We start from the raw sequence: 19184 nt of genomic DNA, 5'->3' as shown, positions 1-19184 counted from the left end.
ATTTATCTGGTCAGTTTGTTTCTTTAATGCATTCTTTTTGTTAAATATAGTGTGATTTGGTAAATTCCATATTGTCCAAGTATGTTTGGGGGGGGTGGTTGTGTTATATGCTAAACTTTTGATATTGTGCATGATATCTTTGCATCATCATTTATATAAACTGAAATGCAAAGAATGATTCTGTTATGATGTATAGTCCTTATGTGTGTTCTTTTTATCAGTTTAAACATGTGCTCGGTCATTAATTCTAATATTTTTTAAGTCATTGCTATTTAATTTATATACTCTGAATTGTGTTTATAATTTTTTTCTTTTGATGTGATCCCTTGAATTTGTTGTTAACATAATATGATTTATATTAGCATTATATATATATATATATTTTTTTTTTTATGTTACTAGAACTACTACAAATGACTCATATTATGTTTTACCTTTTTTCAGAGTTAAATAACTTTTCATCATTAACATCAATAAATTCATTAAATTTCTATTACTTATTAGTACTTACTTTCATGACCATGTTTTAACATCAGTTCTATACATTTTTTTACACCTTGATGAGTCCAACCATTATATTCCTGAAAATAAAGAAATTGTATTTGTCATCTTGAAATTAATGACAACCACATCTTTCCATTTAAAGAGTTAATTTCTTTTTAATTTTACATGTAAATATTAAAAGCCTATATCCATTGAAAATTAATGGCTTTTATTATTAATTTGTTATAAGTAATAGACATTTTTTGAGCCATTATAATTATCCGCTTACAGAGTTATTTTTATATATCTATAAGAATACGTGAAGTACAAAAATAATACAGCTAATTCATATTTTATTTTTTTCATGCAAGAGCTTTCTCTTCTCCAGCTCAATAGAGCTGTGCTATTATTTTCATTATCATACAACTCAGGTGAGTGGTTACTGGCAATGTCAATCTACTTTTAATACAGTATACAACAGATATGTGCACTGTAAGGAATAAGGTTTTTAGGCGCTCAAAATAACTCCTTTTAGGTAGATTTCATAAGAAAGCTACCTATTGTAATGGGTACCACAATTTGACTTCCAGAAAATTTTTACATATTTTCGCGTTTCACATCCCCCAGACCCCAAAACCACAGTCAGCTTCAAAGTTTGTATATATATTTCGCTTTCTTGTGGACACAATACTGCCGTAATTTTGCACCAATCACTTTCAAATTTTCCCTTAAAAATAACTTGTTCCAAAATCTCGGCTCAGTTTGTTAACGGCCAAAATCGGACTATGAGGGTGGAAATGGGGGGGGGGGGGCCTTTTACAAAAAAACAAAATATTGCAATATCTTTCTTACTAAGTATAATATCAAATTTGTTTAAAGTTCCTACTATTCTTTGGATAAGGGCCTAAAACTTATCTAGTTAAAGTTTTTTATATCACCAACCAGGGGATGGAAAAAGTGGGGTTTCGAAGACAAAAACATCATATCTTCCTTAATAGGCTCAGTATCAGATTGGTTTAAAGTGGTCCTTAGTCCTCTAAACATTACCTAAAATATTGTCTGAAGCAATTTTTAATATGACCAACCCTTATGGAAAAGGATGACCAAAATGCTGCTGGAATTGAAAGAAGATGGATGGAGCTTGTCGTATACTAAATATATGAAACTTTTTTCACATGCAACCATTGTCGAATTGAGTAATTTGAAGTTTTTCTTAACTTTAAGGTGAAAATCTTTTTTATCCCCCACTTAGCACCAGTGAAATCTACCTCTGTCTTCCGGCATGCCGAAAGGGATTATTTTTCACTAACTTGTGTTAATGTAATCTTATTTTTAATATTGTCAATATACAATATTGAAAAATATTCTAAATTGAAAAAATCAATAATCTTTGCCTTTCTTGCATTCCTGCTTTTGTTTCAATATCATATATTTTCCTAAATCTTTATTTTAACAAAATTCAAAAAAAAGGTCTCATTTTGGTTTAATTTTTTTATTAATATTCTTATTCAAGCATCTTTTTTTATAAATTCACCTGTTTTCTTGTTTCTTTTTCCTTTAATGTTTAAAGTAAATTAATTTGGCGGTCATATAAATAAGTTTCTTTCAGGTAATTTGAGCTGAAGCTATAAAAAGATTTTTAACGTTTAAAAGATTACATACATGATGTATGCAGTTGAACTTTTAATGTGTTGTTAAATTTTGTTTGTAATATTTCATCAGTTTGATTCAGATTTTAATATCAGCGATCCACTTTTATTGACTTCCTAAGCATGATGGTGTGGCATATATATGACTAGCTGACTACATATAGCTCTACAGTGTTCCAACAATACGCATGCCATTTAAGTTTGTGACACTGCTTACTATTACCATCAAACAGTTAGCACTGTGGTAGGCTACAGGCTGTTCTGCTATCCACATGCAGCTCTGGATTTCAAGAAAAGTTTTTGCTCTTCAAGGATTTTTGTAAGGATTGGTCCATCAATCCTTACATGATGGGAAGGACCCATCATGGTTTCAAACCATACTGGTTTCACTAGTACATTTATTTCATCAGATTGTATTAATATCAATATTTGTTTTATTTAAACTGATCTTTTCCTTTGGATAACTGCCATGTAATCGAGCATAACATTCTATGTCACCATGTGGCAGTACATGTAGGTTTAAATTAGCACAAAAAAAATGGCATTGTTGTGTGTGATAAGAGGCTGAAATATATACTTTTTTTTTTGAAGTCTGTTAGACTTTTTTCTAAGTTTAATTTATTTTCTATTTCTTTTATTTTTTGAGGTACCTTTTCACTCCCCACTTTTTTTTTCTTCAGTCATTTGACTGATTTGATGCAGCTGTTCAAGATTCCTATCCAGTGCCAGTTGTTTCATCTCTGTATACCCCTACATCCTACATCCCTAAAAACTTGTTTTACATATTCCAAACATTGCCTGCCTGCACAATTTTTCCCACCTACCTATACTTCCAACATCAAAGCGACTATTCCAGGATGCCTTAATATGTGGCCTATAAGTCTGTCTCTTCTTTTAACTATATTTTTCCAAATGCTTCTTTCTTCATCGATTTGCTGCAACACCTCTTCATTTGTCACTTTTTAACCACCCATCTGATTTTTAACATTTTCCTATAGCACCACATTTCAAAAGCTTTTAATCTTTTCTTCTCAGATATTCCGATTGTCCAAGTTTCACACTGATATAAATCTATGCTCCAAAGATATACTTTCAAAAATGTTTTCCTGGCATTTAAATTAATTTTTGATCTAAACAAATTATATTTCTGATTGAAGGCTCTTTTCACCTGTGCTATTCGGCATTTTATAATGCTCCTGCTTTGTCCATCTTTAGTAATTTTATCTCCTAAATAAAAAAATTTTCATGTACCTCTGTAATCTTTTCTGTTCCTATTTTTAAATTTTGTAGTCCATTTTCATTATTTCTACTGCATTTACTGCAGAATTCCAGTCTGTGTTATGAAAAGCCTTTTCTAGGTGTATAAATGCCAAGTATGTTGGTTTGTTTTTCTTTAATCTTCCTTCTACTATTAATCAGAGGACTAAAATTGCTTCCCTTGTCCCTATACATTTCCTGAAACCAAATTGGTCTTCTCCTAACACTTCTTCCACTCTCCTCTCAATTCTTCTGTACGGAATTCTAGTTGAAATTTTTGTTGCATGAGTAGGTAGTTAGTTAATTGTTCTTTATTCTTCACATTTACCTGCTCCTGCTTTCTTTGGTATCATGACTATAACACTCTTTTTGAAGTCTGACAGAACTTCCCATTTTTCATAAATATTACATATCAATTTGTATAATGTTTTTTTTTTTTTTGTTTAACCTCCAGGAACACTGTTAGATATTGCTTCAGAGGATGAGATGAATGATTAATAGGGTTTGTGAAAATGCCATGCCTGACCTGGGATTTGAACTCGGGACCTCAGGATGAAAGGCCAAGACACTACCACTTGTACCATGGAGTGGGGCAGTTTGTACAATCTATCTTATCGCTTTACCTCACCTAACCATCCCGTCTATCCCAGCAGCCTTTATCCCATTCAAATCCTTTAATGCTCTATTAAATTCATATCTCAGTATTGTATTTCCTTTTTCATCTCCTTTAACTTCCTCTTCTTCATTTATTACACCAATTTCTAATTCATTTCCTCCATATAACTCTTCACTATCTTCCACCCACCAATCAACCTTTTCTTTCGTATTATAAATTGGTGTACACTCTTTACTTAACACATATTAGATTTTAATTTATGTACCACAAAATTCTCCTTAATTTTCCTATTTGCTGTTGCTATTTTACCAGTGATTATTTCTCTTTCCACTTCTGAACACTTTTCTTTAATCCACTCTTCTTTTGCAAATTTTCACTTCCTGTTTATAGTATTTCTTAATTGTTGATAAGTCTTTTACCTTTTTCATCACTAGCATTCTTATGCTTTCTATGCTCATCCATCAGCTGCAATTTATCCTCTGATATCTATGATTGTCTACCAGTTCTCTTTGTTCTGCCTAAGTTCTCTTCTGCTGATTTAAGAATGTCCTTTTTAACATTATCCCATTCTTCTTCTATATTTTATACCTTATCTTTTTTACTAAGACCTCTTGTGATGACCTCTTCAAAGCCTCTTTACCACCTCATCTTCAGCCTTCTCTAAATTCCACCAATTCATCTGACACCTCTTCTTCCGGTTTTTAAACCCTAATCTATATCAATATCTGCTCCTGGGTATACTTTGCAGTCGAGTTGATTTCTACATCTTTGCTGAACCATAATATAATCTATATGATACCTTGCAGTACAGTCCATCTTTTTCCATGTGTATATTCTTCTATTATGATTTTTAAACTGGGTGTTGGCAGTTACTAAATTATACTTGTGCAAAACTCAATAAGTTGGTTCTCTCTTTCAGCCCAGCCTGTATTCAACCGCAATATTTCCTTCCGTGCCTTTTCCGATGCTTGCATTCCAATCTTCAACTATTATTAAATTTTCATCCCCTTTTATGTATTTAATTGCTTCATCAGTTTCTTCATATACACATTCTACCACATCATCAACATGGGCACTAGTAGGCATGTAGACATTAAAAATCGTTGTTGGCTTAGATTTTCATTTTATCCTGATTACTATGATTCTATCAATAAGCTTTTTGTTCATTATGAAACTTACCCCTGCTTGCCTTTTATTTGATGCTGAGTTAATTATTCTAAAATCACCTGACCAAAAGTTGTTTTCCTCTTCCCACCAAACCTCGCTAATTCCTACTACATCTCTATTAAACCTACCCATTTCCCTCTTTAAATTATCTAACCCACCAACTGTTTTAAGACTTCTAAAATTCCATGCTCCAACTTGTAGAATATTATTTTTTAATTTTCTAGTGGCCCTTCCTTAGCAGTCCCCTCACAGAGATCTGAGCATGGGGCTAGTTTATCTCCAAAATATTTTACCAAGATAGGTGCCTCTATCTTAGTTACATGAAAATGCAGAAAGCTACATTTTCTTGAAAAAAAAAACAGCTGTAGTTTTCTTTTGCTTTCAGCTGTATATTACTCCCTCCTTATATATTGGCAAATCATGTATGTATTATACTTATTTTTTTACAGCTACAGCCTATTCAATTTTTTCCAAGAGCTTGATTTTCATATTCACTTATCTTTCAAAATTTTCCTACTGTGTGAAATTTACATTTTACAATTACTGTGTTCTTAACTTGCAACATACTTTATATATTATGTGATACAAAAATACGTAATTGCCTCATTATTGCTTATGTGTTAAAAACATTTATCTTTTAACTGTATTTTGATAATTTGTTTTTTCATAATATTAATGTAAATTCTTTACAACTTTTCCTTAAAATTTCATTACAGATTTTCTTAGTTTGAAACAGTGCAGTATTGTACTGCTTGTATTTCTTCAACGTTAGAACCTGTCTGGTTGTTTGCCTTTAAATAAGAATAAATAAAAAATTCTTTTGCAGGTGACATTGAGTGCTGTAATTATTAGCTGCTAATAACTGCCAGCGAGTGCATAAAAAATTACATTAATGTTATTTAACTTTGGTGATTTATTGAAATCAATTTATCAAATATCGCTTTGACTTTTGGATACTATCCTTATTTCCATCCTTCAATTTACCAGGTGCCATTCTCTGAGATGTTCTGGGTGTATTGAACCCATCAGTTTATAAAATGTGAAGTTTTTCCATCTTATTCAGATTCTACTTCTTTATTCATTCTCATTACTAATGTTGTAGTATTGCAGAATGTCACATTTTTGTAATACAGTTATACAGTACTAAATGTTTTTAGAACATTTTTTAAAGAGTTCTTTATTAAAATAATATATATTTTTTGTGCTATTGGATTTAATTCTAACAACATATAGGATAGATGTGACATTCTGCAATACTACAACATTAGTAATGAGAATGAATAAAGAAGTAGAATCTGAATAAGATGGAAAAACTTCACATTTTATAAACTGATGGGTTCAATACACCCAGAACATCTCAGAGAATGGCACCTGGTAAATTGAAGGATGGAAATAAGGATAGTATCCAAAAGTCAAAGCGATATTTGATAAATTGATTTCAATAAATCACAAAAGTTAAATATGATTTATCAAATAATTAGCAGAATTTGTTATACAGAAACAAATTAGACATTCTGAAATACCTGCTTCAAAATACAAAACCAATTCTAGAATGTTTTTTTGTGGTCTTATTTAATTCCTGAAGAAAATTTCCAGCCAGATTTAAATTTAATTTTCATCCAACCTTCTTTTCTCTAGAACATTTACTTGGGAAAGTAAATGACAGTAAAATGTGGATTTGTCATCTTAGATGCGTGTTCTTCCATCTGCTAAATGATGCACACTGATCATTGCCGTTTCATCAGACTTTTTAATTCTTTCTATAGCCTTTAATGTGTTAACATTTTTTCATAAAATTAAAGATATCTGTAATAGCACTGAGAAAGGAACTGCCTTTTATTTCTGAAAAGATTGGAAGCATATTTCCAAGTATTTAGAAACGTTACATTATTACATTTATTGCTTTAAAATAGTTAAAAACATATTTTTCATGATGATCTATTAATTATTGGTAATTAAAATTATTTATTTCCTGTAGATTATGTTCCTTTCAGTTAGAATATATTAAAATTAACCTATTAGATTTCATAGTTAAATTGTTATAACAGTTATTTAATATTATTATTTAATTTGTTCCATTAAATATTAGCATACATCTTCATCACTTGCATTGATTTTTTAATAAATACTCACTTGTCCCTTGGACATGTTCTTTTCCATTTTCAAAAGATCTGAAATCAGAGAACAGTTTTTAATTACATGCTTTAATAATTTTATTTGTTATTGTTACATTATGACTGAAGACAAAAAAAAAATTGTTACATTAATATAGTTAGCAGATTTGGCATAAAATAATTCTAATCAGGAGGAATTCTATTGTTTTTAACCTCAAAAATATTGTACAGTATGTTATTTACTGTTTTACTGTAGTCAGTATATTTCATATACAGTATATAACATTATATATATACAAGCTATTTATCTGTTTGATATCATTCCTGAACAGTTTACACATGTTTAATAAAATTCAGAGATTAGCTTGGCTTTGACACTGTTACAATTCGTTGTTTATAAAATTTCATGATTGTGGCAGATGGCACCCTCTTCTAGATTAGAAACTTGTTTTAGCTATTATAGTTAAAAGAGAGGTTATTAAAGTGTAATTTAATTCCCATAAAATTTTGGAACAACTTTTGTCTAAAATATATTCTTTATACATTAACTAAGCTTACTAATTAGCATTAATAGCCTCTGATTTGAAGTCTCCTGACTTCAGACAAAGAGGATTAATGTTATAAGCATACTATACTGGCTACCATCAAAATTATTATGCCAACACAACTATAGAAAAAGTAAACAGAATGTTTATAAATGAAAGGAGGTACAAAATCATCATACGTTTTGTGGTGAGTATTACTTCCTAACTTCATTCAACTCCGAGCGTTCATCATTTTGAATGGATGAACGACATCGCTTAAATTCAGCAGTCCCTTTTTTATATGAAAACGGAAGAAGAAGAATCCTTTCAAGTGGAATCTAACTCTTTTTTTATATCTGTTGGAATTAAACATTTTCAAACAAAGTATTTTATAACAGTACAAACTTCAACTTTACACATTTTTCAAAATTGTCATAACCTGTTTACTTTCCTCGATCACCGCAAACCAGCAAATAAACATTCGCTTTCAAAACTTCATAGCACGTCATCTAGTGTATCATACTTGAAAATATCATAGCCATTTGGTCATGTTTGCCTTAACTCTGTGTCAGGGCAAAAATTTTCCGAACGACTCTAGTATACTCATGTATGATTTACAAAATAAAACCTTTTAACTCTAAATATGATACCTTTCTCAGCATTTTTTTTTTTGCCTACATTACAGATCTGTAAATAGAATCTTTCTATTGCCCTCAGCTTAATAGAAATGGCACATTAAAAGTCTGTCTAAGTTAATATAAGTAATGTTATGGGATCTCATATACTTACATTAAAAATTCTTAGTAGATTATAATTCTTTTGTAGCTAGTCTCAGGTAATCTCCATTCTTCTCCAACATTCTCCAACAAAAATCCATTCTTTAACTTTTGCTTCACTTACTTTTGGGGATTTCTGCCTTATGTTCAAGATTCCCTTTATGAATCTGAGACCTTGCTGTTGGTGAGGGAGCTTCAGTGTTCAGTGATACATAGTAGCTGAATCGAAGGTGCAACCATATTGGAGAGGTATCTGTTGAGAGCCACACTAAGGAATGATTCCTGAAAGAGGGCAGCAGCTCTTTCAGTAGTTGTTAAGGGCATAGGTCAGGACAATTTAAACGGCCATGTCAACAGCACTCAGTCCTCTGAGTACTGCGCAGCTGAAAGCAATGGAAAACTACAGCTGGTTTTTTTTTTTTTTCAAGAAAATGTAGCTTTCTACATTTTCATATAGCAATGATGGAGGCGCCTTCCTTGGTAAAATATTCCGGAGGTAAACTAGTCCCCCGTTCGGATCTCCGGGTGGGGACTACTAAGGAAGAGGTCACCAGAAAATTAAAAAATAACATTCTACAAGTATTAGAAGTCTAAAAAAGGTTGGTAGGTTAGAAAATTTAAAGAGAGAAATGGATAGTATAAATATAGATGTAGTAGGAATTAGCAAGGTTCGGTAGGAAGACGAAAATGACTTTTGGTCAGGTGATTTTAGAATGATTAACTCAGCTTCAAATAATGGGCAGGCAGGAGTAGGTTTCGTAATGAACTAGAAGATAGGGAAGAGAGTAGAGTATTTCAAAATGCATAGCGATAGAATCATTGTAATAAGGATAAAATTGAAACCTAAACTGACAACGATTGTTAACGTCTATTTGCCTATAAGCGCCCATGATGATAATGAGGTAGAGTGTGTACACGAAGAGATTGATGAAGAGATTGAATTAAACACGTAAAAGGAGATGAAAATTTAATAATAGTTGGAGATTGGAATGCAAGCATTGGAAAAGGCAAGGAAGGAAATATAGTTGGTGAATACGGGCTGGGCAAAAGGAATGAAAGAGGGGACCGACTTATAGAGTTGTGCACGAAGTATAATGTAGTAATTGGAATGGAATGGAATGCAAAGTTGGCGGGAGTTTGCAAATTCTCCCTTCGGATTGCAGAGCCTGGACAGTGTCCCTTTCTGCTGGGTGATTCTATCGGGCGTGTTTTTAAAGGTTTACCTTATATGACGGGTCTAATTTTTCAATTTTTGTCTTTATTTTATATTTTAATTTTAAGGACGGATTTAATTGCATTCCAATCCGTTGTTAAACCAGCGATTTCAAACCCACTTCATGGGCCGACCGCGGAAGACTAGGCTTTTGCAAACCTGTCCTCCCGACGTAATTCTCCTTCAGACCGTCCACTGTAGTCCTTTCGGTGCTAACGCTATAGAATATAGGCTAGCAGGAATACGCCACAACGGGGCACTAACTATATGGAGGGAGCAATGCGCCCCCTTCTCCGGAGGAGTCGCAATTGCTGATTTAAACTAGTTTAATTGTAAGTTTTAAGGGAAAGTTTGAGTAGAAGCTCTTCACCACTTCTTTGTTGGCTGCCCTTCAGGACGCATCTCGGCTGGGCTCTTTCTCGGACTCCCGTCCGGGACGTTGGGTCGCGTAGATCTTCTTCTTCTTCTCCTTCCGATGACCTCTTTGTTCTTCTTTGGCCTGCACTTTCCAAGAATTGGCAGTAACCGAAGTTACATGCCATTAACCTTGAAATTCCCGTGGCCCCGAAGGACTGAACGGAGAAAAGTGCAGGTTTCTTCTTTCTTTGTTCTTCTGTTCAGTCAGTGGCCGCTGGGCAGGTGGCTGAACAGCGGCCAGCAATTACTTAGTAATTGCCAACACAAAAAATTTGCAAAAGAAGAGTGGATTAAAGAAAAGTGTTCAGAAGTGGAAAGAGAAATAATCATTGGTAAAATAGCAACAGCATATAGGAAAATTAAGGAGAATTTTGGGCACATAAAGAGTGTTATAGTCATGATACCAAATAAAGCAGGAGCAGGTAAATGTGAAGAATACAGAACAATTAGCTTAACTACTCATGCATCAAAAATCTTAACTAGAATTTTGTACAGAAGAATTTAGAGGAGAGTGGAAGAAGTGTTAGGAGAAGTCCAATTTGGTTTCAGAAAAAGTATAGTGACAAGGGAAGCAATTTTAGGGTTCAGATTAATAGTAGAAGGAAAGTTAAAGAAAAACAAACCAACATACTTGGCATTTATAGACTAGAAAAGGCATTCAATAACGTAGACTGCAATAAAATGTTCAGAATTTAAAAAAAATTAATAATTGAAGAACAAAAGAAAGGGAGTCCAACAAGGATGTTCCCCATCCTCGCTACTTTTTAATCTTTACATAGAACTAGCAGTTAATGATGTTAAAGAACAATTTAGATTCAGAGTAACAGTACAAGGTAAAAAGATAAAGATGCTATGATTTGCTGATGATATAGTAATTCTAGCTGAGAGTAAAAAGGATTTTGAAGAAACAATGAATGGCATGGATGAGGTCCTATGCAAGAACTACCACATGAAAATAAAAAAGAACAAAACGAAAGTAATGAAATGAAGATGGACCACTGAATGTGAAAATAGAAGAGAAAAGATTATGGCGGTAGAAGAATTTTGTTATTTGGGAAGTGAATTCCTAAATATGGATGAAGCAGGAGTGATATAAAATGCCGAATAGCACAGGTGAAACAAGCTTTCAGTCAGAAATATAATTTGTTTATGTCAAAAATTAATGTAAATGTCAGGAAAACCTTTTTGAAAGTATATGTTTGAAAGGGTGGTAAAAATATAATTTTTTGTTTAACTAGACGCGTAGGAGTATTGACTTTCTAGGAGTTAAGTTCTCACGTTTCTTCCAATGTTTTTCTATAGAATCCTTAGCTCCCATTCACAAATAAAAGAATTGTATTTTATATACCTTAACTGCATTGCTAACAAGAGAGATATTACTTTTAAATCATACACATTCAAACTATGCTTTTTGTAATTTTCTTTTTCAATAAAAGTTTTTATAACATTATATGCTTTTTTCATATTAATTATAATTATAGCAGAAGTATATTTATTACTATTGTGAAGCAGAACTGCTTAAATTATACTTGGAGGAATCAAAGAAAAGGTGTCACTCCTCAGGTTCATGAACTCGCTCTAATTGTTACATAACCTCATCAACATTTTTATACTAAACTAATAATTTTCTTCAGCAAAGGATTGAGAAAAGACTTTCTGTTGGCTTGAGAGCCGGAGATTTTTGTATTTTTTTAAAGTAAATTCCAACCTTGCAGCCTAAAAGTGTAGCTTGAATTTTTTGATAAGTTTAACTCTCTTACCAATTCATTTAGCTCACCTTGTGATCTAAGATGTGGCTCACTGGATTGTATTCAAAGTATGAATCATGACTATCTTCTTCCATAATGTCCACTTCTGGATCACTGTTTTCACAAAACAAGTTTTCAGGAACCTTGGGAACTGGAATGGATTCACTGTGAGGTACAGGCCTGAATATAGATAGCAATAAAGGATAGAGTACAGTGCGATTAGACTAATTAGAAATTCAGACACATTAGTTAAACAGAAATAACAATCGGTTTGGTTCATACCAAACCACAGGGACACCAAAAGGCAAGGCCTTTGGTGTGTTTATTTTCACCATTCTCCTAAGTTGACCGCACAGTTAAAACCGCACATCTTATATCAGGAGCCTATGTCTTGTCCTGATCACTTATTTTACAATGTATAGTTTATAACCCTCTTTTATTAAAGGTAAAATGATTTTCTTGTATGATTTATATATTTATATTTATTTTTATATACGTTGTATTTATATATTATATATATACTTTTAATGATTCTTATGTGATTTTATAGTGAAAAAAACTGTCCGAATCATTTACACACGTATGAGGTATTGTGAGACTTCAGTGTTCACTTATTTAATGCAATTATCACACTGATTGAAGAGATTAAACCATTAAAAGCTATGATGGTAACAACACTATATAATAGCTTTGTGTTGTTTTAAATTGAACAGACTTAATGAATCTTGCTGGTATCCACTTCAGAGGGATGTCATGATATGTGATGTTTGTGTAATGACTAAAATGATTATTTCATGGTTAACTGATTAATAAAGTTAAAAATATATACTGAGCACATAAATATAAAGTTATCATATAAAATAAAAAAAACCCATGTGTATAATCATGCATCATATAAAACCAACAATTTTCAAAATTGAAATTTTGTAATTTTCCAGAAATTTAGTGATGGAAAAATTCTGACTTCAGATTCGTTTTCAGCATTAATAAATTTCACATGTTATGGAATAAAATTTGTGTTTATCAGTGTTTGTAAATTCCCTTTTTCACCACTTTTATTAGATACACTACATGTTGAATATCAAATAATTAAATTTGTTTTCTTTTGCATCAGAAAAACTGTTTCAACTTATAGTAAATCTATCTCAAAAAGTGTGATTTATCATTTGTTATGTATTTTATAGAAGTCAGGATACAGAGATTCTGCAGTTTATCAGTGCTACAAACAGATTTAATCTGTACATAGAACATTTTTAAATACATTACTCCACTTCTGCATTTATGTAAAGATATAATGTTACCAGCCAATCCGGACAAGGCTACTTGTTCAACCCTAACATTCCCGTGAGAAAATTTTTATTTGTTTTGTTTATTGATATCATTCAGTCTATCTGTTAGTTATTCCTCATCTACACTTCAAATGTACACCTATATTAAATGTTGCACCTAATTATTAAGAAATAAATTTATCTTGAAAAATGTCTACGGCATTGGTTAACTTAGGCAATGTTTCATAAGGGAGAATTTAATAAAAAAATTTAGCAAATTTTTTTCATGAGGGATTCAGCTAGAGGTAGCTGTTTGGCAGTTTAGTAGTAATATTTAAAACACTTCTTCATACAAAAATACTAAACTGTTCTGTTTGGTAGTTTGCAGATCATTTATTAGAAAATAAAATAAAAATGAGACTTGCCTTTTAACTGTATGAAATTATGATTCCACAAGATATTGTTTAGTTGTTATTATCCACTAGTAATACAGTAATCAGCATTGCTGTAAATTATGATCCCCATTAGTAGATATTGTAAGTATACTCTTTATCCAGTTGTATTTATTTAGTATTTTGTTTTTCTAAAAAGCAGCATTTTTATAAATAAAATAAAATGTAAATTTGTTGATTATTTTTTTTCAGTGATTAATTAATTTTATAAGCTTACAGCTTGTGTATGAATATAAAACATTAAAATTCTGTAGTGTATGAAAAACATTAACCCTGAGTATGTAAAAAATGTTTTTACATGTCATGTGTAAATTTGCATGTTTAATGTCTGTATATTAGTGTCCTGTTCTATAAGATGATTTTTAAGGGTGATTGTGTTTTTAGCTATTTACATTTTTCATATCAGAGGGGGCACATGAGCCCATCTGGCATATTATTTAATGCAGTTATGTAAATAAACTGCATGCAAGTCTGGTGCAGATGATTTGTACTAGTCTTTTGTATAAGAGGTTTTTCTTTTTGAGAAATAGATAAGTAAGTTATTTTTTAACTGTAACAGCTCCTAAATATGGTTCTCCATCGCCATTCTGGTGTAGAATTCTAATTAACAACACATCCTATATCAGTGATCTGTAGTTATAACTAGTCAAACTCATTACCTGATGAAGGGAGATGGCTGTCTACAACTCATGGCTCAAAAGAAGTACATTAAATATGTGGAAACTTACTGATTATCTTAAAATTTATTATTGAAAGCAATAATTAATTAATGGAGCTTGTAAACAAATTAATTTTGTTATGTTTGAAATTAATCTCACAACATACAGTAAGACCTATTACAGCTCAGTAGTTTGTTTTGGGTAATCATTTGGTATCAAAGATTACCAAAATACACTCATACCATTAAACGTTGGATTCAGTTAAAAGGACTGTACTCTTAATAATATTTGAATGGTAATAGAAGTATGTATATTCTCCTTTCATGGTAACATAAAGTATTTGTTAAATAAAAATAATACTTTTATATGTTGGGAACATTCCATCCTTATGATAGAGTCTGTTTCTTTCGCAGAGTTCTATACAATCAGATAATGCTAGAATAGCAACTCTTTTAGGGCTAGGTGGCAGCGTTGTTTTTTCTTTAAGTTCAAAAGCTTCCCGGTAATCTGTAATGTCCTCAAGAGATGATACTTGTTCGAACATCGATGAAGACACGTTCTGAAAAATAATTAAAACAATTAATTGGTTAAAAATTAAAGTAAACGTATTAAATTATTTAACTTATTGTATGGTCAGATTCTTTGTTTTCTAAATTGAATTTAATACCTTTTAGATCGATCAGATTGTTGACATATCTGTATTACGTAAATAGTACGACAACAAATTAATTTACTGGATGCCATTGGACCATTATTTTTTTTTAGAATATTACTTAGTTATTTTTGTATTTATATGTTTACACAATATTAAAAATATCAGCCAGTTGAATAGAACTGAAACTTTATCCAGGGCTCATCAGTTTGAGTGTTAGTGGTTGTTAGGTGCCATTAATTAGAAAGTTTTAGGAAGAATCAAAAAACTTTGTTTTATCCAATAAGCAATTTATCCCCGGATCAGGCTTATTGTACCATAAAAAGGATGGGTGGAATGCAATCCTTAGATGGTCCTTAAGCTGTGTTGCCCTCAATAAAGTATATGTATACTGAAACAAGTAACAAATAATCTGGAAAAATTAATCTGAAAAACTAACAAATAAACAAGTAATTCTAAGACTCCCAAATCTATAGCACGAATCTGGTAAATATCTAGTCAAAATTCTTGTAACATGACTTGAGAGTAAGGAAAAAGAATGGATAGTAAGAAAAGGACAATATTCCACAATATGGAAAGGATCACAAAGTGAGATAAAAATATGGCTCGAAAACTAATTCAAGGCCACCTCTAGGTATTTATTCATTCCTTAGTTGTGGGAGATCAAGATATCTATAGCCAGGATAGGAGCTGCGCATTAGTTATGAATGATTCTCTACTGATTAAATCAAATTTATTCAACAATAAATTTTTTCCAACAGATACAAAGGACAGTCTCCTTGTGGTGCAGTCTTCAATGTGCTAGAATTAAATTCTTCAGAATTTTCTTCTTGGAAAGATTACAACTTATAAACTCCTCTCACAGACTTAATTAATTGCCCATTTGTGAAACTAATTAATCCTTCTCATATATGAACTATCATAATACTATTTAATCATATTTAGTACAATTCTCTGATCAGAAAATGTAAGATATTATAATTTAAATAAACTTTTAATATAAAATCTCTAAATTAATGTTTAGTTTGTTGTTAAGTAGAGTTTATTTTGTGATTTTTGTGTTTACAAGTTACTTATACAGAGTGATTCATGTAGTACTGCCAACGCTTTCTGAGATAATGAGTTCACTTAAAGATTGGTACAGAAACACTCCATTAGCAATTTACGACTAGTGAAATATTTCTCTCTGATTCCTGGATAAATAAAACCAGTGAAATAACCCTAGTGAAATAAAAAACCATACTGAAAATCTAGGAAACCAAATTTAGGGTTAAATTTGATGGTTTCTTATACTTTTTGACCTGACAAATTGAATAAAACAGGTTCCAGAATCATATCCAGTAGTTTCATATTGCCCGATGTAAAACAGTAAAACTTTTATAAAAACCCATTTTTTTACATTTGTAACAAAAAAACCTTGTTAAATCACTAATAAATGCATAAAATTTATAATCAACACATGTAGAGAACTTAATTCGGAGAAATTCACATGGTTCCCACTGGCAGGAAATATAAACCTAGTCAGGAATTTTTAGAAAAAGTCAGGAAAAATTGTAAAAAATCACAGAGAAATGCATTTTTAGAGGTAGCTTTCCCATTAACAAATCTCTCCTTGTTGGGAATTTGCATGAAGAGACAATAATTTATAGACGAAATGCTTTTATGCAATTGTGGATGCTGGGACAAGGAGAAGTTTTCATTACCGAAAAAAATGCTCATTGCAATGAGAAGCTCTTAGAAGACGATATGGAGAATGTCTTGCTGAAAAAAGAAAAAACTTCTCTCAAGAAGAACAGAATAGAGCCCTGAACAGGAAAATACAAGCAGAACATTAAAAAAAAACTGGAGGAAGAAAGGAAAACGTTAAGAGCTACAATCTTGGCAGAAAAATAACAGGTAGCTGCCAAAATTAGACTTTTAGAAAAGGGCAAACCATTAGGAACCTAAAGATATTGATGAAAGTTACCCTGTGTTTTTATATGTACAAAATAATACCTTTGTAATAAGAGCTCATATTATTTTTTTATTTTTTGGTAAACGTTACAATAATAATGACAAAATATTTTTTATGTAAATGTTAATAATGTTTGTTTTTTTTGTATAGAATCATGTGTTCTGTTCTAGTTTTCTTATCTGTATTACTTTTAGTCACTGATTTTTGTTTTCCTTTAAGTTATGATCATTCATATATTCTTTGTTAAATTGAAATCTTTGTTTATTAGCATTTTTATGCAAATCAAGTTATTAAACACTGTTTTTTGTTTACTTTGCAAGATATAGACTACTATTTGTGAAAAAGTTTTAAGCGGTCTTAGGTGCGAGCCAATTATTTTGAAAAATTGCTTTAGTTAGTTAATTTTTAGTTTTTATTTCTTATCTGTGTTACTTTTATTTACCATAATGTTTATTTTTGTGCAAAAACTTATTAAATATTATTGTTTTTTTTTTACTTTACAATGTAATTTACTGAAACAATTTATCACAAAAATAGTCTAAATTTAAATGTTTTTTTTTTTTAAAGATCATTAAAAAATAAACTTGTAATGAATGTAATATTAAATAATTAAAAAAAGGTGTGAGTTCAGCATACATGGGGATGGTGGAGACTGCAAATAAATAAGATTGTATTTATTTTGTTTGGTAAATGGTAGTAGCATAACATTATGAGAGTCAGGAAATTTTTACTAAATTGGTCAGTAAAAGTCAAGAAAAACAAATCTTAAAATTTGGTGGCAACCCTGACTACAGCTCCTGTGTGAAAAAATAAACATGTATATTTGAATCTCACCTGCCTTTTAAGAGCCATGAATATTGCATATCAGAACTAGAATTGGAAAACTATTAAAATTTCATTTTTTTTTTTAATATTTTTATTTAATTTTATGTACTAGTTAAGTATGAACATTTATTTACGATACTTAATTTTATAACATCCAATAAGTGAAATCAAGTAATGTGTATAAACACATTTGTTTGTACAAAAAAATGAAATGCATAATTCGTTAGATCTATTTGGCCTTACTATTTTCATAACTTCATGAATTCTAAAAAATCTGATGTGGACACCACATGACTTCCTTGTACACCTATTAAATTGCACATACACATTTTTTTACAATCAGAGGTTAATAATTATTAATTAATCAATATATTTAAATTAAAAAAAAAAAGAATTGATGTGGCATGACTTCCTTGTATGCCTGTTAAATTATATATACACATTTTTAAAAGTACATAAATTTCAATTTCACTAATAACTTCTGATTTTTTAATTTTTTATTGTTATTATTGAATTAATATTTATTGTATTTTTTTTACAATCAGATTGTAATAGATCAATATATTTAAATTAAAAAAAAAAGAAAAAATTTGCATTTGCATCGATGTACCTTCTCCTTGTATATCACTATATGTTGCAACAATCCTAAATCCAAAATTTCAACATACTATGACTAATAATTTTTGAGTTATGCTAGGTAAATACATACATACAGGCGTCACACTGAAATTAGTCAAAATGAATTCCAGGATGGTCAAATGGATATTTCAGTTGAAATAAAAAAACCAAAATTTTTCGCAATCACAATACTTCCTTTATGTACAAGGAAGTAAAAAATCCTTTTAAAACTTTATTATATACAGTATAATGTATAGTTTTGAATAATGGTCGGTAACTTAAACTATGATTAGTCATCAACCTAACCAGTTTGTTTAACTTATTGCACTGTATTGTGTATGGAAATACAGTTAAAATTCAAAACTAAATAGAAGGTTTAGTATCATTCTTGTATCTATTGTACAAATTGTGCTTTGTTGACTGGCGAAGGGTTATGTGGTTTTAAAGTGTTATTTTTATATGTTAAATTTAGTGTGATATCAGCAAATGGGAAAATATTGATAATTACATAGGAAAAAACTATCCTGACAGATATTAAAAAAAATTAAAAAATGATAAAGTTCATCATAAAATAAAAATGAAATTAAAAATCATAAGTTCATTAGTTTAAGTAAACATTATATTACATTATCATGTAATTTAAATTAACATGCATAAAAAATATAGGTACTAATTTTAAGTCAAAAAATATCTTTCTCTCTCATGCAGAACATTTCTGTTTCTGGAATATGTCCCGCATAGATTATTCCAGGTATGAGAAAATGTATTATACTAGTAGGGAAGGAAGCTATA

At 30.7% G+C, this 19184-nt stretch overlaps 1 protein-coding gene across 2 annotated transcripts in view; it reads right to left on the bottom strand.

Moving 5' to 3' along the window:
- The window catches only part of LOC142331234 (uncharacterized), a 61321-nt gene that overhangs the window by 27315 nt on the left and 14822 nt on the right, over window positions 1-19184 (bottom strand). For both annotated transcript variants that reach the window (XM_075376986.1, XM_075376985.1), the window contains exons 2-4: window positions 14704-14902; window positions 7306-7343; window positions 512-581 (exon numbers count right to left, since the gene is read on the bottom strand). In XM_075376986.1, coding sequence (XP_075233101.1) covers window positions 512-581; window positions 7306-7343; window positions 14704-14887 — 292 coding nt within the window. In that variant the 5' untranslated portion in view covers window positions 14888-14902. The remainder of the gene's footprint in view (window positions 1-511; window positions 582-7305; window positions 7344-14703; window positions 14903-19184) is intronic.

Source organism: Lycorma delicatula, chromosome 10, assembly GCF_047948215.1.
Source record: "Lycorma delicatula isolate Av1 chromosome 10, ASM4794821v1, whole genome shotgun sequence".
Lineage (NCBI taxonomy): Eukaryota > Metazoa > Arthropoda > Insecta > Hemiptera > Fulgoridae > Lycorma > Lycorma delicatula.
This window is presented reverse-complemented; position numbering and strand designations above follow the sequence as displayed.